Source organism: Dipodomys merriami, unplaced genomic scaffold (genome assembly GCF_024711535.1).
Source record: "Dipodomys merriami isolate MVZ:Mamm:240054 unplaced genomic scaffold, mDipMer1.0.p SCAF_13, whole genome shotgun sequence".
NCBI lineage: Eukaryota > Metazoa > Chordata > Mammalia > Rodentia > Heteromyidae > Dipodomys > Dipodomys merriami.
The window spans coordinates 36,671,495-36,699,245 of NW_027202604.1; the positions used below are offsets into that span (position 1 = coordinate 36,671,495).

Sequence of the window (27,751 nt, forward strand, 5' to 3'; positions counted from 1 at the left end):
TGTCCGCTGGGAACAGGTCACCAAGTTGCACAACTCCAGGAGCAGTGATTGTGGTCATGGTCCTCATGAGTTTCTCCTTGAATTCATGCACAGACCCACATGGCCTGCTTGGAACCGTTCACTGGGAGCATCCATCTACCCAACTATCCATCTGTCCACCCATCCACCCATCCATCCATCCGTCCATCCATCCATCCATGTATGTCTTTATCCCAGAATACCATCCATCTGCCCACCTATCCATCCATCCACATATGTCCTTTTTCTTTCTTTTGCCACATCCTTTGTTAGGTCTTGGTTTTGATAAACATTTAGTTAAAAGTGCAGAGAAACAAATCTATTTGAACTAGGGAATCTGACCACTTCATCACACAGATAAGGAAACTGAGATCTTCAGAAACGATTTGCTACTTTACACAGAATATTGTTGACCTGAAAAGCAGTACAGCTGAGTCTGAAACCCAAGTCCTGGACTCTGGGCTCAGTGCTCTGGTCTCTCTGTCTGTTCCCAGTGACCTTCACTGAAGCTCTAAGTAGTGGAAAGGAGCTAGGGTCCCTGCTCTGATACCGCAGAAAATCAAGGGCCCCAACACACAGCCGATAGAGGTTACCAAGATCAACAGCGACTCAATCACACATCTCCCATAAAGGCATCTTCTGATTCCTGACAGTCATTTTTGCATGTGACTTGAACTTGAACTCAGGGCCTTGGGCTCTTGCTTAGCTCTTTTGCTCAAGGCTGGCACTCTACCACTCGAACCACACCTCCACTTCTGGCTTGTTTGCTGGTTAATTGGAGATAAGAGTCTGCTAGATTTGTGTGGCTGGATTGGCTTTGAACTATGATCTCAGCCTCCTGACTAGCTAGGAGTATAGGTGTGAGCCACTGGCACCTGACATGCTGAGCTTTTAATCTCTCTGATGCCCAAAGAGACCCCACTATTACAAATGCCCTCATTTAGAAGAGCCCTCACTTGGAAACAAATCCAGCCATCTCCACCCTCTCTGTTCCTAGCATGTTTGCTGGTTTGTTTCCAACTTCAGAGTCCTTTGTGCAAATACTGAGGATCATTCTTGTTAAATAGGTAAGGCGGGATTCGGTCATTTGGGGAGGAAGCAGTTCAGCTGAAACAAGAACGAGAGGAAGAGAGAAAATGGTGGCAGATATGGATATCCACATGGGACAGAAAGAAGAACTGGACCCCACCCCATAACTCACCCCAAACAAAGGCATCCGTCCACTCGCAAGGGCTGAGAAGAATGAGTTGGAAAAATGAGAAGATGAGGAGAAGAGAGGGAAATACAGGGAGAAGGGAGAGCAGAGGAGCGAGGGGAAGGATCAGCCAGTCTGGACTCGGGGCATCCCTAACGCCCGCCCTAAGGATCCACAGTCACAGCACCAGACCTTGTTAATTACCTTGTCTGTGGAAACCAAACTCTGAAAAATGTAGTGGAACTTCTCCCGGGTCCCTAATTAGAGGAAAGGGCAGTCTGACTCAGAGACAAACCCTACCTAGAATGTCAGGGCCCAGAAAGATGGCAGAGAACACAAAAGGGGGGTGGCGCAAACCAAACAAACAGCATCTGCTGCCTTTAATGTCACATGAAATGCCAATTAAAGAGCCTTGCTCAGAGGAAATCAAGGCCTGCAATGGCAATTTTAGATGAAAGAGACTTGCAAGACAAAAGGGATCTGATCTTACCTGCTCTCAGTCAGTAGACTGCTACCCAGGCGCTCTCACTTGCTCTCTCTCTCTCTCTCTCTCTCTCTCTTTCTGGTCACAAGTGGCAGTTGAGACATCATCAAGATCTTGTGCAACGTGAATACATGAATAGTCTTCTTAACTTTTAAAACAATAATAAAAGACCTGACAAAAACAAGAAATGATGTCAGCTGTCAGCTTGTACACAGGAGATCAAGAAGATAAAATGCCCCTCCCCCATCTTTAAAGCCAACTCAATTCAGTGGTCCTGGTTGGTTAAGCCCAGCCTCCAGCCAGAGTCTGGGAACGCACTGGGAGATCTGGCCAAGACCTATGGGGCTGGCAAGAAAGGGCTGCCTTGCCAGGATTCCCACGGGCTTTTCAGCAGCCATCACGGTCCCACGCTGTGCCCCACAGTGACAACGCCCAGGACTCAGCCGTCACTTATAAAGCGAAGAGGTCTTTCCATTTCCTAACAAATGGGGCAATGTCATTCTTTCTGATGGAGGCATAGAATTCCATTGTATATATAGAACACATTTTCTTGATCCATTCATCTACTGAGGCCATCTGGGTTGGTTCCATATCTTAGCTATGGTAAATAAAGCTGCAATAAACATAGTCATGCTGGTAGCTTTAGTGTGGTCTTGTTTGTGAACATTTGGGTAAATGCCCAAAAGTGGGATTGCTGGGTCACAGGGGAGCTCTATGTGGAGTCTTTTGAGGAACCTCCATACTGCTTTCCAAAGTGGTTGAACAAGTTTACACTCCCACCAACAATGCAGTAAGGTTCCCTTCTGTCCACATCCCCTCCAGCATCTGTTGTTATTAGAGTTCTTGATTTTTGCCATTCTAACTGGGGTGAGGTAGTATCTCAATGTTGGTTTGATTTGCATTTCTTTTATGGCTAGGGAGGTAGAGCATTTCTTTATGTGTCTATTGGCCATCCTTCTTTCCTCTTCAGAGAGGTTTCTCTTTAAGTCTTTCGCCCACTTATTTATTGGGCAGTTGTTTCTTTGAAGATTTCTTGTTGGGGGATTTAATTTTTTGAGTTCCAGGTATATTTTAGATATGAGACCCTTGTCTGTTGTATGGCCAGTGAAGATCTTCTCCCAATGCATGGGCTTTCTATTGATCTTGCTAGCTATGTCCTTTGCCATGAAGAAGCTCTGCAATTTCATGCAATCTCATTTGTCCAACCTTTCTTTGATTTGTTGTGTTTCTGGGTCTCTATTAAGAAAATTTGGGCCTGTGCCAAGGAGACCTAGGGTTTCTCCTATTCCATCCTGTAATGTTTTCAGAGTGTCTGCTTTGACTCCGAGGTCTTTGATCCATTTGGAGTTGATTCTTGGAAAAAATTATATTAAGTGAAGTAAGCCAGGCCCAAAGAAACATAGGTCCATGGTTCCCCTTATTTTCAATAACTAGTATATGTCTGAGTCAAGCAGAAAAGGTCAGATAAATTGATGTTAGGGGAATGAACCTTAAGATATGTATTCAAATGTTTTTTTCTTTCATGCTATTGTTTCTAACACATTTATAAGATTATTTCTTTGTTGCTATGTATGTCCCTCCCCCATGGTATAACCTCTGCTTTCACTGTATTTGATGTCAGTATAATTTGTGGAGGGGAAGGGGAAAAACAAATCGTTTAACTAGGGATACAGGTGGACCCATTGCAACAATGAGAAGTTCAAGTTGTCATGTCGAAAACGAACTTTACAACGTTGGTGGGGGGGAGGAGGGTTGGGTGGGGGGGCTGGAGGAGGATAGGATGGGAAGGGGAAACAAAGGAGGAGGCTACAATGCTTGATAAGAAATGTACTCATTATCTTGCCCATGTAATTGTAACCCCTCTGTACAGTATTTTCACAATAAAAAAGAAAAAGAAAAAAAATAAAGCGAAGAGGTCTATATGAGCTATGGTTCTCGAGGCTGGAGGTCTAAAATTGGACAGCGGGCCTGGCAGAAGGCCTGACACTGCTTTGTAACGTGGCCGATGTGGGATATCCTCATGGGGACAGAAAGAAGAACTGGACCCCTGCCCCATAGCTCACCCCAAAACAAGGGCATGGCAAGGGCTTAGGCTCCACCACCCACACACTTCCCACCAGGCCCCGCCCCCTGACAGCGCATTACAGGGGGATTAAGGTTCCATGGAGCTCAAACCATAGCAGCACCTAAAAATACACCAACTCCCAAGTCCACCCCATGGAACGCGTTCAATGACGCAGCTTCATTTTCCTCGAAACAACATTACCAAGTCCCAGCACTAACATTAAACGTTTAACATCCATACCACATCCCCCGAGATGAATGTGAACTCTCCTTTGTTGGCAGACACGACACTGAGACCTGAGATTGATGTTGATTTCTTGAAATTTCATGATCAACATACTCACAGTTTCAAATGTCTCTGTTTAGGAGGCCACTGTCTGTCTACTCAGCCACAGACTACAAGAGACGATACCAAGACACAGGGCAAGTGGGGAGCAGGGAGGGACATTTCAGGAAGATGAGTGACCCCCACACACACACTCCCCCACTGACTGAGTGAAGAGGGAGCCGGCGTGTGAGCTTCACACCCAGCCCTGCCATCATGGACTGTACCACCCCAGAGGACCCGGACCCCCAGCGTCCAACCCGACCCCAGTCCAAGGACGTCCCTGAGGGGAGCGCAGGGTGAGCACCCAGACTTCATAGCAGGTGCGAGTGGACAGCGGCCTCTTAGACACATTGGAATACCTGCAAGGAGATCTCAAATTTCCTCACCACAGGAGAAATGAGAAATGCTTAAAGTGACAGACATGACTACCCTCCCTTGATCACCACACAAGGTGAACATAGAGTGAGCATCACCCTACGTCCCCTAAAAGACGTCATTACTAGGAGTGACATAAAAAATGAAACAGTGTCCCTATCTGTGGGGATTGGATCCAGGATATTCCCCTAACACACACACACACACACACACACACACACACACACACACACACACACACACACGCACGCGCACACACACACACACACACACGCGCACACACACACACACACACACACACACACACACACACACACACACCAGATGCAAGCTCCCAGGATGCTCAGGGTCCTTGTAAAAAAAATGATATTCTCACTTATATGTTCAATCCTCTCCAGATTACTTGCAATACACAATAAAAATTTAGAGCATGTAAGGAGGCATCCTCCTGTATTGCTTAGGGAAAAAAAATCTAGCCGTGTTTAATACAGATGCAACGTTATTTCTGAGTACTTTCAGCCATTTGTTGAGTCTGTGGATGTGGAAGGAAGTGGAGAGGGCTGACTGCATTTGCATGAAAAGGAAGGACCAGGAAGAGGAAAGGCAGGAAGGAGGGAGAAGTAGGGGGAGGGGAAGGAAGAAGAAGGGGAGGAGAACAGGGAGGGAAGGAGAGGGAAAGGTGAAGCCAGAGAAGGAAAAGAAGGGAGTAGAGAAGAAGGGGGGAGGATGGAGGGGAACAGCATAGCAGCGGCTGTGGAAGGAGAGTCGGCAGCCAGGTCTGCAGGGAGGGCTGAGACACTCTATACCCAGCGATGTGGGAAGACAACATTTTTGAACACAGGAAAAGTCTTCCTCTGGGTATTCCAAAACAAAGCTCTTGTGGCCTTCGTTAATTCCAGCCAGGTGAGTACCCTGGCAATGAAGGGTGTCCTGGGGTCAGCCTTCAACTGTGGCCACACCACAACTCCACCGGAGATCTGCACCTGTGTGTCTATGACAGACATGGCGCCGGGCAGAGCTGCTCCAATGTAGGACATCATAGGAGACAACTTTGCTTGGGTTTCTAGGCTCCTGAACTTCTAGCTCGCACTGCTGAAATAGCCCCAACAGGCACACAATCTTCTTTTTTTTTAATTTAATGTTCCTCATTAAGTCCTCAGAATCCTTAGAACAATTCTGCGTGTGCTTCCAAGACACTGTCACCCTGGCGCCATCTCCAGGGCTCAAGAACACAGAGCCGTGAAGCACGCATACACCGGGACTTCCCGTGCGGCGCGCGCGTACGCCGGGACTTCCCGTGCGGCGTGCATACACCGGGACTTCCCATGCAGCATTCCTGTGCGGCACACATACACCGGGACTTCCCATGCAGTGTGCATACTCCAGGACTTCCCGTGCAGTGTGCATACTCCGGGACTTCCGGTGCAGCACGCATACACCGGGACTTCCCGTGCAGCTTCCCGTGCAGTACGCATACACCGGGACTTCCCATGCCGTGTGCACTCAGGAGGCGCCAGCCCACCAAGCTGTCCTTCTTGGTGAGGAGGGGAGCCTGAAATTGGAGTTTTCTCAGCTAAGCATCTTGTAGCTTTTGACTGTCCAATCAGACCACACAAGATTTGGGAAATTATTTGTAATTTTCTCCCCAAGGGACATTTTGACAGACTGAGGACCACACATGCCATTCAAAAACATGAAGATCTTATCCTTTCTGGGGATAATAGTTATTTCAGGCCTGGTGTTTATGCCCTGAGTAGGTTCTTCATGCTACAGTTCAGTACTATTCAGCGTCATGTGTCACACTTTGTTAAGAGAGACAGGAGGGAAAGAAGGAAAGAAGGTGATGGGAAGGAAAGAGGAGGAAAGGGTGGAAGGGGGCTGGAGGAAAAGAGAGAGGAGGGAAGGAGGGAGGAGGGAGGGAATGAAGGAGAGAATTAAAAACTTACCAGCTTTTAAAGGTTTCTCTTTGCAACTTGAATAGAACAGAGCTGCATTGGCTGGTCTCGGCGCACACATAAAAACTGAACAACAAAATGTACTTGTTACCTGAACTAGGTAACTGTAACCCCTCTGGACATTACCTTAATAATAACAATAAAAAATTTTAAAAGTATACCCTCTCAACCTAGTCAAAAGCATGAACAAGGATGTGAATTATGTGTATTTTCTTGTTGTTTTCTTGTCAGTTGTGGGGCTTGAACTTGGGGTCTAGGCCTTGTCCTGAGCTTCTTTGCTCAAGGCTAGTGCTCTAGCACTTTGAGCCCCCATAGTGCTACTTCTGTTGATTAGTTGGACATAAGAGTCTCACAGACTTTGCTGCCTGGGCTGGCTTCAAACAGAGATCCTCAAATCTCAGCCTCCTGAGTAGCTAGTATTATAGGCACAAGTCACTAGTGCCCAGCTTTTTTGTTATATTTTTAAACTATGAAATTATTATGTCATGCCAGATGCTGGTGGCTCACACCTGTTATCCCAGCTGCTCAGGAGGCTAAGATCTGAGGATCACAATTCAAAGACAGCCTGGGCAGAAAAGTACACACACACACACACACACCACACACACACACACACACACACATGCAGACCCAAGAGTCAACTAGCAAGAACTCCCAGTTGGCAAAGCTGGGCCAATCCCAGCAAGAAATGAAGTAGCAGTGATATTGGATTATATCACAAAGAATAAGATAAATAACTGCAAGCCTGTCCTGCTGTGAGAGAGAGAACAAAGAAGAGATGAGGGAGAGTGGGGAGAGGTGACAACTCTTGCTTAGGAGCAAGAGTTAGGGACCCCTGGAGCTGAGCTGTGAGGTCTGACAAGGCTGACGGGGGGGGGGGGGGGGGGGAGGGCCTGTCTAGGCAAGACAGAGGTTCAAGTTTCTGCCCCAAGTGTGAGCTGCTTGGCACCAACAGTTTAAGAGTGTGGCCATAAGATGAAAGTCTGTTAACACTGGAGTGGTGATTGCTTCCTAAGATAAGGGAGTCAATTATCACTTGTGTGCAAATGTGTCTCACGCTGATGATTGTAACTTCAGAGATGGATTGATACTTAGTCTCTGCACATGTCTATAGTCACTTCCCCTGTGCTGAACCAAATCAAAAGAGCTTGTTAATGGGAACTCGGGGTTCAAGTGAGCTCTGGGCCCTCTGGCGCCCCCTTTCCTATCTTCTCTTTCTTCTTTCTAGGTTCTTCCCCTGGGAATCTTCACCCAGTACCCCGTCCTTGTGCAGGCCCTGGTTGTGGTTAGCAGCAAGTGGAGAAGGACAACAGAAGCACTAAGCCAACGGCGGCTGCGAGGTCTAGCAGAGGACATGACAATTAGCTGCGTAAGTTTAAGGAGGAAACGGGATTCCACACCCTCAGAGACCACGTCAAGGGTGACAGCAGGAGCAGCTGGACCAGCATCGCCACACTGCCATGCAACAGCCCCCACCCCCACCAAGCCACCTCCTTCATCCAGGAACCACCAGCAGACATCAGACAAGCAAGGCCGGAAAGACAGGTAGACGATCCGAGCACTGTCACAGCTGGCCAGAGGTGGAAATGCTGGAGGATGGAAGTAATTCAGGACCTTGGACTGGACAGGAACAGGACTGACAGGAGAGGAGACGTGGGAAATCTGAGTGAAGTCCACGGCTCACGGGCTAGCCCTTGTTCCCACTTCGTGGCTTGATCGTGTGCCAGGCGAACGTTCAAGGAAGCGTAATGATGGAGGATGTGGAAGATCTTTCTGTAAGTCTTCCTGCGAGTTGAGACTGTGGTTCAAGGCCAGCCTCGGTAGGAAACTAGGCTCTACCTCAAAAACAATCAAGATCCCAGTGCTGGTGGCCCAGGAAGTCTTAGATCTGAGGATAGTGGTTCAAAGCCAGCCCAGGCGGGAAAGTCTGTGAGACTCTTATCTTCAATTAACTGCCAGAAAACTGGAAGTGGTGTTGTAGCTCAAAGTGGTAGAGTGGTAGTCTTGAGTGAAAGAGCTCAGAGACAGTACCCAGGCCCCGAGTTCAAGCCCCACCACCACCACCACCACCATCATCATCAATCAACAGAAAATAGGGCTGGAGGTGTGGCGCGAAGTCAAAAGACCTGCCTTGTATGTGTGAGGACTTGAGTTTGAAAATGTTTGAAGGCTATGCAAATGCCATGTATCAGTAATTATCAGACATTATCAGAGACAAATGGTCTCTACGTGTTGGTATCTATCAAAGGCGGTAGATTGATTGGTGGACCAAAAGCCAAACCAAAGAAATTTTTATTTTGCCAATTCAGTATTTTCTTGCCAACATTTAAAGATGGAAGGATTTCACATGAACACTGTGATTTCCGCTTCCCTTGGAAAATCTACAGAGCTGCGGCACCTTCCTATAATTGCCTGCAACTCCTCTTCCGGAGAGCACACTGTCTCTGCTCTGCCTCAGTTTCCACCACTCATTGTGTCACGCCGAGTCTGAGTCTCAGGTCTCTGGGGGGACCTTTCCTAACCTTTGTCCTTGAAAGTCATATTTCACCTGAGACTCTCACATGTGCACCTTTGTCCACTGCCTATTATATGACATTATATTAGAAATCCTTTCAAAGGATTTCAACAGTTTCATGATATTCTATTACAAACATGTGAGTGCTTCAATTTATCTCTGACTTTTGGCTGCCATAATAACGGCCTCTTCTAGATCTTTAGGTTTGTACTTTGGGTTTTGTTGTTGTTGTTGTTGTTTATGGGTGTTGTTTTTTTTTAGTCATGGGCTTTAACTCCTGGCCTGGGCTTTAACTCCTGGCCTGGGCACCGTCCCTGAGCTTTTTTGCTCAAGGCTAGCAGTCTATCACTCTGTGCCACAGCTTCACTTCTGGTTTTCTGGTGGTTTATTGGCGATGAGAGTCTCATGGACTTTCCTGCCAGGCTGGCTTCAGTGATTCTCAGACCTCCTGAGTAACTAGGGTTACAGGTATGAGAACTGTTTCACGGTGAGCCTCGGGTGATGAGAAGGTCTCCCTTTAAGCTCCCCAGTCCTAGGACCAATCAAACTCTCCCCCTCCTTTAATGCCACCAGGGACTTGGCCTGCACAGTGAATCTTCTTCACAGCCATCAAGGTGTTGGCTTCCGAGGCCAGGTATCTCTATGAGGAGGGCTCTTGGGCCAGTGGGTGGGGAGGGGGTGGTCTCCTGTCTGGAGGGAGGTTAGAACGAGAGAGGGAGGGAGTAACTGGCTGGGCCTGGCCTGGGCCCAGGGACTAAAGTTGGACCAGGCCCTCAGGACTGCAGTGCCCACCCCCCTGGGGTTTGAGCGTGGACACCTGCCGGGACCCACCGCGCTGACGCCTCTCACCCTCTGTCCACCCTTGCACCCTCTCTGATCACATGTCATTCACTGGGGAATGTCAGACCATGACTCAGAACACAGGGGAAAACAAGAGGCCCTTGACAACGTGGGAGCGTTGTCACCACCTAGCACACACCAGAGACTCTGCTCACAGCTGTGACTCATCTCTGAGACAGCATTGTAACCAGCGGCCTGATCCCCTAGATCACAGCAGATTAAAAAGCATGCAGTTGGAGGGGGCAGAAAATAACGAATTTGGAGGCAGGAGGCGGCTGAGAGGAATGAGAAGGGGCAGTGACAGAAGAGATGAACCAGCTACAAAACATCTGCAAGATTCCAACAAGAACCAGCATGGGGAAGGGCAGGACCGAAGAAGCAGGTGCTCAGAATTAAAAGTCACCAAAAGGAGCCAGGCACTGGTGGCTCACACCTGTAATCCTAGCTACTCAGGAGGTTGAAATCTGAGGATGTCGGTTAGAAACCAGCCTGGGCAAGAAAGTCCATGAGACTTTTCTCTCCAGTGAACCACCCAGAAACCAGAAGTGGCGCTGTAGCTCAAGTGGCAAAGTGCTAACCCTGAGCACAAAAGCATCCAGGCCCTGAGTTCAAGCCCCAGAAATGACACATACAACAGTTACCAAAAGGAAGGCAGAGAATAAGAAGATAACAGCTCAAGACCGGTTTGGGAAGAAAACTTTGTGAGACTCTATCTCAATGGCAACAGGCTGGACACAGTGGTACATGTCTATCATCCCAGAAACCCAAAGTAGGCTGATCATGATCCAAGCACACATTCAAATAGAAGTAAGACCCTTTCTCAAAAATAACCATCAAAAAAAACCCAAAACCACCACCACCAACAACAACAACCCAAGCAAACAAACAAAAACAGGGCTGGAGGCATGGCTCAGTGGCAGAGTACTTGCCAGGGAAACGCAAGGCCCTGAGTGTGATTCCTTCTCAGAGAATAGCTCATCAGGCCTCCTTTCACCTGACAAAATTGATTCACCTTGATCTCCTTGCTCCAAGACCCCAATCTCAAGACTTGTGGGTCGGGATGGAGTTGAAGGGGACTGGATTCTGGTAACAATAACATCATGTTTGCTCAGCCTGGACCAGCCAGGGAAATCACATTACAAACCTGAGCCAAGGGAGGCTCTACTGGCTGGTCCCGGGCATTTCTGTAGCATCCCAAACCTTCTCCATGGGAAGGACGCGCTGTGGGCGCTGCTTGCTGCAGGAGGCTTCTTTGGATCCCTGTCATCTACAGGAGTTACTGGAGGGGAAGGAAGAAGGGGAATCAGGGCGGAGGGGGGCGGAGGGAGGCGGAGGGGGGCGGGCAGACAGCACAGCTGGCAGTGAACTTGAGACACTCAGAAACCCCATTCCTGCCTAGACAGCTGACTGAGATTTAAGCCAATTTATTTCTTTGCAAATTAAACTTTTCAATATCCCAAGTGCTCAGGCTCTGGCAATGCCACGAATTTGTCAAAGATCGTAAGTCAGAGGTACATGGCGTAATCTGATTACAGTTCTCCATTGACCTTGCAGGAAACATGACTACAAATGAGCACACACATAAAGCGATCCAAGAGTTCCTATCAGAATAAAGAGCATAGACTGGTAATTGCAATGTTCAGACAATGTACAAAGGACAGGGGGAGAAAATTTCCCTAAGGAGCAAACAAGAAGAGTAACAACAACAACAACAATATATATATATATATATAAGCGTATATATATATATATATAGAGAGAGAGAGAGAGAGACAGAGAGAGAGAGAGAGAGAGAGAGAGAGAGAGAGAGAGAGAGAGAGTACCATAGCAAAGAAAGAAAAATAAGTAACAGTCATACTTGACATTGGCAAAGTGACAGGGAAATTGTTAAGTGCAACTATTACTAAGTGGCTCGGAACTCTGGAAAAGAATTCAAAAAGCAAGTTTCTTGAGCCTGAACCCCAACAGTGACTGTACTCCGTGGAATATTTTGTCCAAGAACCTAAAAGTCAAATGTCCAAAGATCTTGGCATTGTGGCATCATTTAATGGCATCAATAATAATTTTTTAAAAAGCGGAGAAACGATGTCCATTGTTCATAGTAAAGAAGGATGTCACCAGTTGCAGGAGGTTCACCTCCCAGTGGAGTATCTGGAAGCCATTTCAGGTGATCGTCCTGAAAATTACAGAACAGCTTAGAAAACCCCTTGACTGTGCTGAACCGAAGAAAGCACCCAGAGCTGGACGGCAAGGTCGGAAATGTTATATTTTCAGGGGTTACGAATAACACACAGCGTGCTGCAGGCTAGTGGAAAGCTGTGGGGAGGGGTGTGTGAAAAGGGACAGGGAGGGGTCCTCAGCCTCAGTTTCTCATCATGGAGGAACGTAAGGCCATAAGCCTCTCTTTCAGTCTCTTCCTTCTCTCTCCCCGCCCCCTCTTCTGCACTTGGGGGTAAAAGAGGAGATCAGAGATGGGAGCAGTCCTGCTCAGGACACTCTGCCACCTTCTCCTCTCCCTTCTCTCCCTTCAGCCCAGGGCTCTAGGAGGCTGTGAGCTTCCAAGGCCGGCAGCTGATGGACGCGCCTGAGACCAGGCCCCAAACTCCCTTCCCACCCCCGTTGCTCACACACCCCCTGTCTTCAAACCCCTCTGTCTTCAAACCCCACGTCCTGCCAGGTGGAGCAAAGTTCCAGGCTCAGGTCCTGAGACAAGAAAGCCTGATGTTAATAATGGGTTTTCCAGCCAACCACCACTCTAGGCCACCAGAATGTAATACTCATGAGGACCTCAAGATGGCGGTGTTGAACACACTCCTCAGACATCTCCCTTGAGCCTAAAGGAGAGTCTGGGAAAGGGGTGTGGGTCCTCGCCCAGACATTCTTCTGCCTGGCCTGAGGCCTGGATGCCAGGATTCCTCACACCCCACAAGTCCACAGCCCCCAGCCTGACCCCTGCTCTGCCCACTTCCCTTAGGCCACGCCCTTCGCTCCATACCCAGCTGCCACAGCCCAGCCTATCAGTCAGCGGGGCGCCTGCTCCCTACTTTTCCACAGTCCCCACTAGTCCCTGCTGTCTCCCTGCCCTGAGACTCAGCAGCCTTTGTGTCTGACAGGCTGTTGATCCTCCCGGTTCTCCTGCCACTCAAAGGACAGGGTGCATCTCTCTATCAAAGAGAGATGAGGTTCCTTCAGCTGACCTTCTCTCGTTGACGCTGAGAGCTAAGTCTGTGCGCCAGACCCAGGCCTCCCTGGCCCCGTGGCTATCAGTTCTGTGCATCAGTGAGAAGATGGAGTCTCAAAGCCCTGCCATCACAGCAAGCCCTGGGGGCTAGAGACTCCCTCCTCACAGGACTCCCCCAAATAGCAGCACTCACACACAGAGAGGGAAGGAAAGACTAGGTGGCCAGCAGTGTCCTGGGGCAGGCTGGAGAGGAGTCGAGAGTCCTCACACCGCCAGCTACTGTGGGCTGGATGGGAGCTGGGTGGCACAAAACACCGCCCACCCCCGGCCCTCCTGGAACCATGGCTGCTGCCCGCCGGGACTCCTTGCTGAGTCTGCTCTGGTTGGTCTTTTGCAAGCAGTGCAACCAACGCGCTGTGTGTCGCTGGCTTCACACTTGTCTGGCACACACACACACACACACACATACACACACACACACACACACACCACCCTCCCACAGACCTGTGCAGCTCACCTGCCCATCTCCAACACTATTTCACTGTCACACCTGCTCCACGCCACACACACCCAGCAAGTGTTGTTTGAAAGAATGTATTCTTCGAGTTGGCTTTCTACCCACACAGCCTGGGAAAAACAGCAGCATGAAGTCAATGGACACGGGGTGACAATGTGGCCCTAGCAGAGCTTCTACTGACACGGGAGGAGTTCAGCTTGGAGGAAAAACCAAGAACTGCTGTGTGAGCCTGCTGCCTGGAGCTGCCCGGCCCTGACTCCCATCTGTGGCTCTATTGCGCCCAGTGGAGTCGGAGCGGGTTCTTCCTGAAGCAGGCCCCAGATCCTTTGAGGCAGTGAGTGGACTGAGAGGAGGGCATGCTGTGGCTTTGCCTGTGGCACCTGCCTCTCATGCCAGCGGCACAGCGTGCACACTGCTTGAACTCAGGCCTTGTTTTCCTTGCCCTTGGCTTTTCCCTGCATGGCTGGAGATCTACCACTTGAGCCATACCTCCATTCTGGCTATTTTTTAGCCAGTTAATTAGAGATGAGTCTCTCCGATTTATCTGTCTAAGCTAGCTTTGAACCTCAATCCTTAGATCTCAGCCTCCTGTAGCTAGGATTACAGGCGTGAGCCACCCAGTGCCAGGCTTGAAGTCTTTGGATGTTCATTTTTAGGCTCCTGGACTTGGGAAATCATGTATCCAAACTACCTACATGTTTCCTGTCAGCCCTATGTCTGCTTGTCCCCTGATTTCTGCTCTTGATGCTTCTGGTCCCACAAAGCCCTTGGATTCCAGAGCAGCCGGACCACCTCTGCAGCAGAGATCTCACGTCCGCTCTTCCCGATACCTTGCCAGCCAGCCAGCAGCCATCACTCCTGAAGGGCTGCCGGGAGCCAGGCCCCAGGCTGTTACCCCAGACTACTCCCTCTGCTGCCAATCTTGGGAACCCAGCCGAACATCCTCGAAGCCTTCGGGGGCTTGAGCAAAGCTCTTCTCTCTGCTCTTGTCCCTCTCGCCATCTTGTCTCTTCCACAGAAACAATTCTGTCTCTCCCAAGGAAGTTTCAAGCTCCGTGCCCTGACCCTCCTTGGATCTGATCTGAGCTCTAGGTGTAGTCTCACAGGGCAGCTTGTGAAGATCGCCTCCAGCCTTGTAGGCGGCATATTTCTATGGAGGCCTCCTGAGATCGCACTGTCTTTTGGGGGGAAGCCATTCTAAGCACCGTCAGTATCTCTGCTGGTCCTATGGGGAAGACTTGGCACTGGGGTAGTCTGGGAATAGACATGTGACAGCTCTTTTGCCTTCAAATCCCAAGGTCTCCTCTCCCCAGGTCACACTTTGGGGGCCTCGTTTCTTTATCTGTACAGTGGGGAGGCGGGGTCTCTCCTATTTCTAGCACCGACGTTGTCTTCTCAATGCAAACCCAAAAGTCAGGTGGAGAAGAACAGAGGAGCTCATTGGCTGGATCCAAAAGTCCTTAGGAAGGGCTGGGGCGTGGCTCAGGTGGAAGGGCGCTTTCCTAGCACAGGCCTGCCCTCTGCAGCGTGGTCGTAACTCAGTAGTCACGTCTCCTTCTCCGCTGATTGTGCTGGCGTTCCAGGCCTGTGCCAGCAGCCCTGGCTCTGACGCTGCTCCTCGTCCTCGGGCCAGGCGGCCTCCGTCTGGACGGACTCATGTCTTCTCTCCCTCTTCTACCTCCAGTTCTGTCTCCCTGCACATCCCCTGGCCAGCCAAACAACAGCCAAGACGCCTTTGCACTCACAGCACAAAGCGTTCACACAAGATGGCCTCTGACCACACACGGCTCTCCTCCACGCTGGTGCGTCCCTGGCAAAGTTCGGCCCTCACTGTGCTCAGTCGCTTTGTCGCCTCTGGCGCAGCGGCCTCAGGAGCCCACGAGCTTCTCCCGGCATGCAGGAAGCGCCTTCCACAACAGACAGGCGTGGACACGGAGGCCCAGAGAGGGTGTACGGCTGGTGAGGGGTCACACAGCAGATGATGGGGCAGGGACTCTGGCTTCCAGGCTCTTCCCGCACCTTCTTTTGGAAACAGGTCTGCACTAGGAAGTGAGAGGTGGCTCGGGCCTTTTGCATTTTCCCCAGTGCTCAGGCCTTGCACTTGCGAGGCAGGCACTCTACTACTTGAGCCATGTGCCCAGTCCCTTAATGTTCTCGCTTTTAGTTGTGTTTTAGTCAGAGTCCAGCCACGCAGTACTATTGTCTTGTAGCACCTGTGTCAGTCTGTTTCCTACCACTGTAGCAAAACACACAAGGTCTGTTTTGACTCCTGGTTCTTCCATCCGTGGCCACGTGGCCTGTGGCATGGCAGCCCACCACGGCGACAGCGTGGCACACGGGAGAGGAGCAGGCTGGCGCACAGTGTCCCCGCATTCTGATCCACCTCCCCAACCTACGACCTCCTCACAAAGGCCCCCCTCTCCCACACGGCCACGTGCCAGGGATGCAGCCTTTAACACCTGCTCCCTGGCAGGCCCTTCCCGTCCAACCAGATCCGCTCGCTCCAGCGTGTGCAATCCCTCGTGTCCATGTGAGCATCTGGCCCACTTCTGCCTCCACGCCCGACACCCTGCGCCCCGGCCACAGCCTCGCCTGTGCCCGCTCACGCCACGCTGGCACCACCTTCCTAACCCGCAGGCTGCTGCCGCAACCCCTCCAGCTCCACCTGTACCGCCACAGCCCACTACCCAGAGCCCCTGGGGAGCTGCTGCCGCCCGTGGGCTTTGCCCCCCATCCTCGACTCTTAGCAAATCCCGAGTGGGTGGGTGGACAGATCGATGGACACACAGGGACTCAGGATCTCCTTCTGCAGAGTTCCAGTCCCGTCCTGAGCTGGAAGAGAGCGCAGGAAGCCCAGTCAGCAGCCGGGAAGAGGCGGGGGCACCGGGGGTACTCACTCACTGCCACAGGGTGAGGGGTGCACCCACACGTCCCCTGAGGACACACATCCCGGGGCGGGTCAGCACCGGAAGGCAGCGGGCACCACCCACCGAAGGTCTCCCCCAGCCCCCACCCTCTCACACACACAGCCCAGCAACGTGCCCTCCAGGAACCCCCAGAATGGGGAACCCTTGGAGCTTTCCTGGGGCGCCACGTGGCCGGCCAGGTGCTGACCATCCAAGGGTCACCCACAAAGCAGGAGGTCCAGTTCCCATCCATGACCCCCACACACACGGGGCTCCCTGTCTCCCACCGCAGGGGCTCGGTGTCCTGTCTCTATGTGTGGGGGGCCTGGTGGCCCAGAGGAGCGAAGCGTGCCCTCGCCCCCAGTGCAGGAGGCCACGCTGAGCCAGGGCTGCCTTTCACTCCCCACAGGAGCCCCAGCTCTGCCCACCAGTGCTGGCACATGCCAAGGGCCCCGGGGGAGCGGCCAGCCCACGTGCCAAGCCCCAGTGGCTGATAGGGAAGCCAGCCTAGCTCCCCGGGGAGGCCGGGGCTGCCACGGCCCCCTTTAAGGAGTGTTCTGCCTTCCAGAAGCACTCCAGTCTTAATTTTAGCTTGGAGGCCTGCCATGGGCGGCTTTAACGAGAGGCCGGCCGGCAGAGTTATTCAGGACAGCTGTCCCCAGCATGCTGGGTGGGGCCTATTTAGCCGGCAGGGGCACTAGGCCGGGGGCCCCTGAGCTGGTCTCTCTCTGCCCCAAGTGTCCCCAGCCCCGCCTGGCTTGACCGTGGTCCTGAGGGTCCCCAGCCCCACCATGATGGCCGAAGAGCACCGGGACTTGGAGGCCCAGATCGTCAATGACATTCACTTCAAGGAGATCGACCTGGTGAACCGAGACCCCAAGAATATCAACGAGGACATCGTCAAGGTAGGCCCCCTGTCTCCCCGCTCCCAACCCCCAGCTGGGCAAGCCCACCGGCGGCAGAAAGCCCCAAGCACCTTTGCCACACACAGCGCCAACCCGACGCGTCGAGAGTAGAGGCAAAGCACACAGAAAAAGGGCTTCCTCCAGTGGCAGCCGCTGCTCTCTGGACTGTGGCCAGGGAGGAAGGGAGCGGTGGCCGAGCCAGGCTCTGCGCCATGCCAGCGCACCGCCGAGCTCCACGGTGGGCTTGGGGGTGATCCCCTGCCCCCAGACCCGCCACAGCTCCCCCCAGTGCGGCCTACTGGCTGTGTGCGCCTTAGGCTGATTGTGCCCAGGCCCTCACACGGGCCTGGTGGAGGGGCTGGCAGAGGCCCGGCACAGGGGACCTGGGCCCTCTGGGAGAGGCCCCCATGGCCGACAGTCGGACCAGAGGCATACACCTTCAAGCCAACTGTCACCCAGGACCGAGCATAGACATGAGGGGCTGTCTACAGGGCTGCTGGGTCTTCAGGGCCTCCTGAAGATGCAGAATCTCAGAGCAGCTCTGCTCTGGAGAAATTCAGGTGTGGAGGGACTCACTGTACCCTCACTGCATGATCTTCTCTTGTCTACTCGGGAGTCTGAGATCAGGAGGATCACAGTGCCAAGCCAACCCAGGCAGAAAGTTCACCAGACTGCATCTCAGCCACTAAAAAGCTGGGCCTAGTAGTGTGTGCCTATGAGCCTACCTAATCAAGGTTAAACTAGGAGAATAGAAGTCCCAGACAGCCTGGTTTAAGCCACAAAGTGTCTGTCTAGCAAACCGGAGGCCCTGAGTTCAAACTCCTGTAAACTGCTCAAACTCCTGTAAACTGCCAAAAAAGAAAGCCTACCATCTTTCTGTCTCAGTCTTGCCAGTGTTAAGATGGCAGGTGTGTGTGCCACCTACTCAGCAGGACTTTTAATAGAGACCAGAACAGAGGGGCTTCTTGTTACTGTCTTATGTGCTGAGCATAATTGAATGTACTATATTCCTTTTTTGCGTAGTAGTCACAGGATAATTTACTTCTAAATTTGAATGGGAGATGTCTAGTGCCCGGCTTGCCCTAGGTTTCAAGTTTTAGCAGTCACATTTGAAAAAAAGGACATCAAGTGGTTGCAATTCATTTTCCACGTTTCTCTGCACCCCACATGTCCACAATAATTTCCCTTCTCTACATCGAGTCCATGCAGAACAGTTGTTACATGAGCTAATGCGTGGTCCTTCTTTGCCCTCAAAGTCTAGTGTGTTTGGACTGAGGCTCTGTTTCGGTCTGGGCTATACATTTTTTTTTATCAGAAATAGTTCTTCTCTATGGAAAGCTCATAAAATATATAGCTGAAAAGGACTCACAGGCCCAAGCTGGCTCCGGGATTCCTAAACGCTTTCCAATAGCAGAATCCGGATCTGTTTTTCCCTCGTAATTAAAATGAAGAAGCGGAAGCTTTGATGCCAGCCTCATCTCCAGGGCGGGCCCCAAGGCGCAGCCTGGACCCCGGGCCTCAGGCGACTGTTCCCACAGGGGGAATAGTCCAGCCTCACTTCCCTCCCCATGTGACCCAGCCCCCCCTGCTCCATCCTCCAGGCTTGCTCCTCCCTGCCCGCCCCTCACCCCCCCAGCCCAGCTCAGCCTTCAAGGCCCATTCAATGTCACCTCCTCCAGGAAGGCCCCTGACCCCTTCAAGAAGGAGGAAGAGGAAGCTTCTCCACACCACCCTTCATGTCAGTGTTCCTCCCAACAGCTCACACGGTGCTACCGTATACTGACATAAATCCTAGTGGTGAAACCAGGGCATGTCTGACAACACAATGGGGAAACTGAGGCAGCAAAGTTTTCCCACTAGGAGCCCCAAGAAATGCAAAGTGTTATCAGTAATGGTTTCCACGCAGTGGCCTAACTGGAGGGGCCCTCAACTTGATTTTTAACTGTGCTAGTTTGGGGCTCTTCTGCTGAAAAATGACAGCACTGGGCAGGTCACCTGGGCTTTCTGAGCGGTGATGCTCCCGTCCCCACCTCCCTGGTAAGAGCAAGGATGCCTTCTCCCCCTGGGTAAGTGACTCTGGACAACACTGTAAGGAAGATGGGGGCTGGGAGGCTCTGAAAGGGGCCAACACGGAAGGGGGGTTGCTGAGAGTCCCATCCAGAGGATCAAAAGCCTCAGCATTGGCCCCCAGTGAGCCACTAGGGAACAGAGAGGAGGAAACGGGAGAAAGGAACGGACACAAAGTGTGGAATGGACTCCAGGCCCACTGAGCCAGGAGAAGCCTGCTCCAGGACTCAGGTCCTGATTATAATCAAGAAGGGGTGGGTGGCGGGGGGGGAGGGTAGTAGAGATGTCCAGCTTTATGCAGCCTTCCTGGTGCTCAGAGAGGTGTCTACTCACTCCTGGATGATCCCAAAGGCCAAACAAACAGACCCCAGATCATCTCGACCCACTTGGTCAAAGATGGTTCTTTGGTACTGTCTGGATATCCTGTTTGGGGAAGAGAGATTTTTCTCTGCTTTCTTTTGTTCATAGATGGACACAATGCATTTCAATATTATTTATCCTCCCTTCATTTGCTTTTGATGGCTGGACAATGAAACATTACGTGAGGCTGAGCCAGGATCATGAGGGCAGAGAAAGGCCGCAGACAGGCCGCGGAGCCCGGGGTTGGGTGTGGACATGTTAAAGAAGAAAGCTGAGGAAGAAAGGAGGAAGGAGACTTGGACCAGGCCAGGCCCGGGCAGCGTGTCTGCAGAGGGGGACCTGCGTGTACCACTGCCGGGGGAAAACACAGGACAGAGGATGGAAGGCTGGGGGGAGGAGGGAGGCAGAGAGACAGGGTGGAGGCTGAGAGGGAGGCTCAGGAGGCCTGCAGTGCTCTGGGCGGCTCCAATCCTGGAATGGGACCCAGCTAGACATGCTGGCTCCAGCCCCTGCCCTGGCACCCTTTTACTCTGGACCTGACTCCCTGGTACAGCGAGGCGCTGGTGGGCAACGGGAGCCATGGTCCCTCAGTCCCAGCTGCTCAGTCCTCACACACTGGGTCCAAGGCAGGAGAGTCCCAGCCACGCAGCACACACACACTGGTCTGCAAGCCCTGGGCAGGACCGGGGCGGAGGGGGGGCCAGGAACCGGGGTGAGCACTCCTCCCGCCCCAACAACGTCACGGAGTGCTGCTGTGTGCCATGCGCGGTCTCAGCGGGGCTGGCAGCCGCGCACGCACCCCATGCCAGCCTCCGGGATGTGAGCATGTGCTCAAGGCCGCGGGGTTCTCTGCAGACCCCACTGGGGCTGCTCCAGCGCCGACCTCGGCACCCAAGCCATTCTGAGGGTCCCCCCATCCCTGAAACACACCAACACCCAGACCCTCACGCAGACACGCCTGACCCCCGAGTGTCACAGGGCACCTCTGGCTTCCACACTCAACCCCTCTCCCCTCAGGAGGGCAGGAAGCCCAGCGGGACGCCAGCCGTTCCCACACACCAGTCTCCACCCACCTCCCATCACTTCTGCCATCAGCCCATCAGCTCAGGCTGAAAAACACCAGAAGAGTCAGGAATCCCTCCCATCCTACTACACCCCACTTCCAGTGTAGGAAGATCCAGGACACCCCAAGGTATCGAGATCAAAGTGAATAGATACCTCCAACATGGAAGATGGGACTGGAGTAAGGAGAAGGTGCTGGATGCTGTGATTCGGTGCCAGGGAAAGTGGCCTGGGTGGTAAAGGGAGGAAGAAGTTACTTGGGGAAAGCCAGAGCCAATTTCCCAGGAAATGGTGTCTAAGGTGTATTTGTTTTGTTTTGTTTTAATGAGAAAAAGTTAAAATGTAGGCTAGGAGAAGAGGCTTTCCAAGGAGAAGTGAGATAAGCCATCGATGAAATAGAGGCTTTCTCCACGATGCTGGAAAGAATGTGGGGGCAGAGTCGCCCCTTCCTGTTCATGATAGACCTTATTAATAGATCACAGAACTTTGCCAGGAAGACAGGCTCCAGCAACTGGTCAGGCTTGGAGCTGCAGATGAGGCCTCTTGGCTATTCTGCCCTCGGATGAAGAAACAGAGTGTGCAAAACGAATGGTCCTGCCCACCGGTTCTGATTCAGCCAAGATGGAGAAAGCTTTTGAATTTCATGGGATTTTTTGAGCAAACAATTTCTCCCCAGCCTACCGATTCTCTGAAGCACAGTGTGTCAGTAACCAATTACCACGCAGATGTCACCCCAACCACCTTTAACCATCGCTGAATCTCTCACCACTCAGATTTGAGCTGTGGTTCTGATCTCCAGGGGGCATCCAGGTAGCTCTGGTCATATGGTGACCTGGGGCTGAAATCACCAAGAGCTCCAACGAGCAGGAAGATCCAAATCCAAGGCAGCAGCTGTAGGGGGAGCTCCACTAGGAGAATAGGATGGACAAACAGACCTGTATCTCTCGTAGTTTGGGGCCTCTCCCTCCTCTGCAAGTATAATGTAAGACTTAATACCACCGGCCTCTAGAGCAGGGTATAAAATTTCCACGCTATCCTTCTAGGGGGTCACATGACAAACTCACACTTTACCCCACAGAATGAACCCTGAGCAGCATGATTCACTGAGGGTCATCTAGAAAAACTTTCCCCCCCCCACACACACACACCCAGAAATTAGTACCCGGCCTACACCACCACCCAGGGCCTTTCTGTTGCTTCTCATCTCAACTTGCACCAACCTCATAGCCAGCACAGGCTGAGCCTGCAGAAGAGAGAATGGGAAGAGTCCAGTGAAAGGGCCAGGACCAGGGCTTGCGGGAGGCTGACAAGGTTCTTCTGGCATATTCCTTTCTGTCTCATGGCCCATATGATCGTTTGGACTCTTTCCAAGCTTCTTGACATGAATCCAACTGCCTCTGTGACACCTCCTTGGGACACACTTGGTCCCAAGCTCCAGGCTTGAGTGTGCTCTGAGCCTCTGCCCCTGCTGGGGTGAGCCTGGGCAAGGGCAGGGCAGAGGGGCTTCAGGCTCATGCCTTAATCCATGGCCAACCTGGCCCCCACATGTGGGTGACAGGAAGGAGATGCGTGGAGCACCGGCCTGAGCAGGTGACACACAGTGTAGGTGTTTCCATGGTCACCTCGGGCTGCACAGAATTCTCTCGTCCATATTATTATTTCTGACAAAAGCAGCAAAGTCTGCCCATTTTGAAGCAGTTTTTTGGTAGGTACTGCCTCATGTTAGCTGCTAATTTTATAGACCAGTGCTTTTCAAACTATCTGGGCGAAGGGCCAGTTGTACTATGATTAGTCCATTCTGCTGTACAGTGGTATTTTTGTGCAATACAGGAAAAATTAATTTCCAGAGGAGGAAAATAAGAAGCAGGAACACAAATTTTTTTTATTGTGATTAGATTCAATAGCCATCAAATTACCACATCAAAGTTCTATGCATATTTCCAAAGGGTGACTCTCCACTTGTACGCCGCTCCCCAGGGTGGAGGGTAGGGCTGGAGAGGCGCTCACTGCCTGAGGCTCTTCACGAGGAGAGGCAGGAGGCCAGGAAAGCCCCAAGCCAGCAGGGCCGAGCCACTCACTCAAGTCTTGTCTCAATCCCCTCTATGTGGAACTAAACAACAGCATCGCCCAACCAACCAACCAACTCACCCACCTGAAGCCCAGAGAAGGAAAGCGCCATGCCCAAATCACACAGGAACTCAGGGGCCTAGTGGAAGCTGGAGCCACAGTGCTATTTCCCCGCATCCAGAGTCCCTACATGAACGGTGGAGGTCCTGGGTGCCCAAGCATTGAGTCACGCAAGTCTGGGGGGTGCGGAGTGGTATTTTTGACAGGAGTGGCGAACGGCCTCCTCCCACCCCTCCACCCTTGATCCTCAGGCAACTCCCCATCCTACAACCCCACCTTCGCAGGGATTGGGCCAGGGTGGGGGTGACTGGCACTAGTTCACCACTGGCTTTCCTGCTGTTCCAAAAATAAACATGGCACAGAAGTGGGCATAAGGGAATGAGCAACCATTGTTCTCCACTCTCCCCCCTTCCTGCCCCATCTCTCCTGGTACACAGGAGCCCCGAGGCTCAGCCAGTAAATGCCTCCCTCAGTCCCCGACCCTCCAAGAAAAAGGCCATGTCCTCTCTGTGTCTGTGTGGATGGGAAATAAGAAAGTCACTGTGGCCTGGGTACTGATGGCTCACGCCTGTAATCCTAGCTGTGGCCAGAGCTCGCGGAGGGCTCACGTCTATGTTGGGGGACCGGCCTCCTCCCAGCATACTGTAACTCTCTGATTCATAGTAAACATCTCAGTTCCCAAGTCACACTCAAAGGCAATCCCCAGAGACAATGCTGAACTCAGAGCAGAAATGATCAGGAAGACACAGCAGAGAGGCAGTCCTGGGAGAGGGGTGATTACTGTAGGATTCCATCCCTCCCACCTGCTCAGACTGAGACCTGTCACACATGCCCTTCTGAGGAGGCTGGCTGGAGAATTACTCGATCGGCAATCTGAGATGTCAGCAGTTCTGAGATGTTCATAGGAACTCAGAGCATTTCCACAAATAATAACCAGCAACAAGCACCTACCAGGTGCTTAGTGCTGCCTGAGATGTGTGCGCCCAAAGCAAAGTAGGTGCTTAATAAATACTTGTTTGCTTGTGTGGATGGGTGGGTGGATGCATGGATGCATGGGTAGATGGATGGATAAGTGGACAGATAGATATATGAATGGCTTGAGATTAATGCGGGGGGTTGAGTAGACAGATGGGTGGATGGGTAGTTGGATAGATGCCTAGAAGAATGGATGGGTAGATAAATGGGCAGATGGAGATGTGATGGGATATAGATGATGGAGGAGGAGATAGAAGGAGATAGAAGGATGAGGAAGAGGTGTGGCGATATGCCAGGCTCACTCACCCATTCAGCAAATGCACCGAAATACAGACCAGCCTCACACGCTCCTTGTCAAAGATCCCCCACTTCCAAGTCATGCCATGGGCTGGGGACTAGGCCTGAACACACATACACACACATACACACACACACACACACACACACACACACACACACGCCACGGGCTGGGGACTAAGCCTGAACACACACACACACACACACACACACACACACACACACACACACACACACACACACACACACACAGGTCTTGGGGATGCTTAAGATCCTAATTATAGCAAAGGCATTTCTCTGCTTGCTGACCACAGCACGGCTCAGCAGCGTCCCATTGAGCAAGACCTCCTGGGCACTGCAGTCACCGAGCCCGACGTCCATTCACACTTTCCAAGTGCCTGGTGGACTGGTCAGCCTCTGACCTTCCACCCCGGGTCATGGTCGTCATCTCCATGATGATGCTTAGTGCAAACCTGGGCCCCACGAAGACCAGGCAAGGGGCCCAAAGTAACTCTCCTTTTTTGTCATTATTGTCTCCTGATGATTTTTTTTCCTTTACTTGCCACCTGGGACCCAAGTCCTCTCCTCTGTGGGGCAGTGAGGGATGAGATGGCTGCAGGACTGGACAACAGCAACATGGCCTCCTCCCCAGGCTCTGCACACTGGCCAAGCCACCACCGCGTGGGGCATCTTTGTAACCGCGTGGTTCACCTTCGTTAAGGAAGGGCCTCGTCAGTCACAGGCCACAGCTCCCACAGCAGTGCCCCCCAACTCACCGCCACCCCCTCTGAACCAGTGCCACCATGTCCTTGCTGGCCCTCACACCCGTCCTTTCTCCCGGCCCTCCCCCTGTGAGTTGCCGGCCTCTCTCTCCAGCCCGCGCTGGCTCTCTCGCACTCACCTGGGCCGTCTGCACGGCCGCAACTCCGCGGAAACCGCACTGCCATGGCCACTAGCTGCGAGCCATTTCTGCTCCTTCAGCTGCGACTGGTCATTTCCAGTCCACCACCCGCATGTCCCCGCTTACCTTCAAATCCCAGCGTAAGCTACACGTCTCCTCCTGCAGGAAGTTCCTTTCACTGCCCAGGTGAAGCCCCAGTCCCTCAGCAGCCCAAAATAAGAGTTCGGGCGCCTGTCGGTGGGCTTCTTTTCACTATAACAAATGCCTGGGGCGAGGGGCTCACGTAAAGGTCATTGTGGTTCACAGCTGTGCAGGCGCCCGTCTGTGATCCCTTGGATACTTTGGGTCCTGCTGGCAGTCCGTCCATCTGTCCATCATGGTGGGAGCATGGAGGGGAGCGAACTGATCTGGGCATAGGCAGGGAGTGAAGAGCTGAGAGGCTCAGGCCCCACAATTCCCATCTGGGACACACCCCCGGGGGTGTGGCTCCACCCTTTAAGGTCCCACCACCTCCTGGTAACATCACCGTGGAGAGCAAGCCTGTAACACGCGGGCGGTTGAGGGACACTGCAGATCCCAGTGACAGCAGGAACCATGGCTGTGACGCTGGCTCTGGACAGACTTTCGGCCAGTCTCACACATCAACCCATTGAATGTGAGCGTTGGAGTAACTTCTTCGCCGTGTCGGGTTGGCTAGACTCTGTAAAATGAGTCTCAGTCCCTACCCACACCCGCTGAGCCAGCATCTTCCAGAGATGGGATCCAGCCTTCCAGGTCTCACAAGCCCCCGGAAGGGGTTCGGCTGTACACACATGAAAGCGGGGGTGGTGCGTGGATGTTATGAGTTGAAGACTCCCCTTCCTCCCTCTGCAGGTAGACTTTGAAGATGTGATCGCAGAACCAGTGGGCACCTACAGCTTTGACGGCGTGTGGAAGGTGAGCTACACCACCTTCACCGTCTCCAAGTACTGGTGCTACCGCCTGCTGTCTACGCTGCTGGGCGTGCCGCTGGCCCTGCTCTGGGGCTTCCTGTTCGCCTGCATTTCCTTCTGCCACATCTGGGCGGTGGTGCCATGCATTAAGAGCTACCTGATCGAGATCCAGTGCATCAGCCACATCTACTCCCTGTGCATCCGCACTTTCTGCAACCCTCTCTTCGCTGCCATGGGCCAGGTCTGCAGCAGCATCAAGATGGTCCTGAGGAAAGAGACCTAAAGCCAGGTGGGGCCGTGGTACTGGCAGGGCAGGGGGGAATCGGGCCAGGCTGGTCCCCTGGTGCCGCTCCACAAGGCCTCCGGAGAGTTCCTCCCCGCAGACGGGAGCACACAGTGTAGGGAAAGAAAAGACAGTCCAGCCCACAAGTACGGAGGCCGCCACTCATCCCAGCCCCACTGCCATGTCCCCGAGACCCGGCCTGAGGGAAGGGGGTGTGCTAAGAGGCAGCTACTGCAAGTCTTTGCGTCCATGTGTACTGTAACAGCACAACCAGCATCAGTTCCCTGGGGTCAACCTGTCCACACACGCCCAACAGCAACAGCAAAAAGTGACTGTGGGGTGAGGGGGGGCAGTTAACTCTAATAAAGGGTTTCAGCTGCATTTGGGGGTGTTGTGTTTCCTCCCCCGCTCCCTCTCTTTCATGCTGGTCCTGGGGCTTAAACTTAGGCCAGGGCACCATCCCTGCGCTTTTTTCTGCTCAAGGCGAGCGCTCTATGCCTTGAGCTACACATCCATTTACTGCTTCTCGGTGGCTAATTGGAGATAAGAGTCTCACGAACTTTCCTGCCCAGGCTGGTTTTGAACCGTGAAGCTCAGATCTCAGCCTCCTTGAGTAGCTAGAATTATAGGTGTGAGCTACCAGTGGCTGGCTATGTTTTCTTTATATCCATAAAGTCAGTATAATCCTGACCAGCTCCAAAAAAGTGTCCTTCACGGCCTCCACAAAACACACTTGGGGAAAGTGGGTTTGTCTTCAGCTGGGCCAAATTAAAAATTAAAAAAAAAAACAAAAACAACGCAAGTGTGTTTTATTCTTAGGAGTTGGCTTATTGGCTGAGCACCTGTTTCAAATTATTCCAAATGACTTCTACTGCCACTGGGACAGCTAATGAACACCAACGGAAGAAAATGCCCTTGGCTAGGGGAGCAGGTTCATTCTCTAGGCACCGGTGAGGACAGGGCCGGGCCTCGGCCTGGCTGAACCTCCCTTTATTTTGCAGGACAGCAGCCTCTGGCCTGGCCGGCCTGGCCCCTTGGCCTATGTGCAACTTCTGCCCCGGAAGTGAAAGCAAGAGAATATACACGCATCCCATCTCTCCCCCAAAAGCAAGGACACACCAAACACACCAATGCAATCTTACAGTTGCCTTTCCCAAGTGCCCCACCAGAACTTAGTCCTAAAAAGAAAAACTTTAAAGAAAGCAGTGGGGAGAGGTTGGCGTTGTGAAGAATGTTGTTTAAAAAGCGCTGCTATGTTTCTCTTGGAAACTCTCAATAGACACTACGTGCTTGAAGGTTCTGACAAGTTCTGTGATAAGAACAACCTGTTGAAGCCACAGTGTTGCCCACGTCTATCTGACCCTTTCCTGTTTCTTTTTTTCTTAAGCAACACCCACGTAAGTGTCATGAAAGATTCCCTCAGAACTTACAGGTTTTGGGAGGCTGGTACCAGCCACAAGCCCG

The 27,751-nt window shown here is 52.2% G+C and overlaps 1 protein-coding gene across 1 annotated transcript; it reads left to right on the forward strand.

Annotated features, from left to right (window-relative positions):
- Positions 1-16,983: 16,983 nt before the first annotated feature.
- On the forward strand, positions 16,984-27,044 carry Cav3 (caveolin 3). The gene is made up of 2 exons (XM_070018414.1): positions 16,984-17,283; positions 25,946-27,044. Exons 1-2 carry the CDS (start codon positions 17,170-17,172, stop codon positions 26,285-26,287), a joined length of 456 nt encoding a protein of 151 aa, XP_069874515.1. The 5' UTR covers positions 16,984-17,169; the 3' UTR covers positions 26,288-27,044.
- Positions 27,045-27,751: the final 707 nt, after the last annotated feature.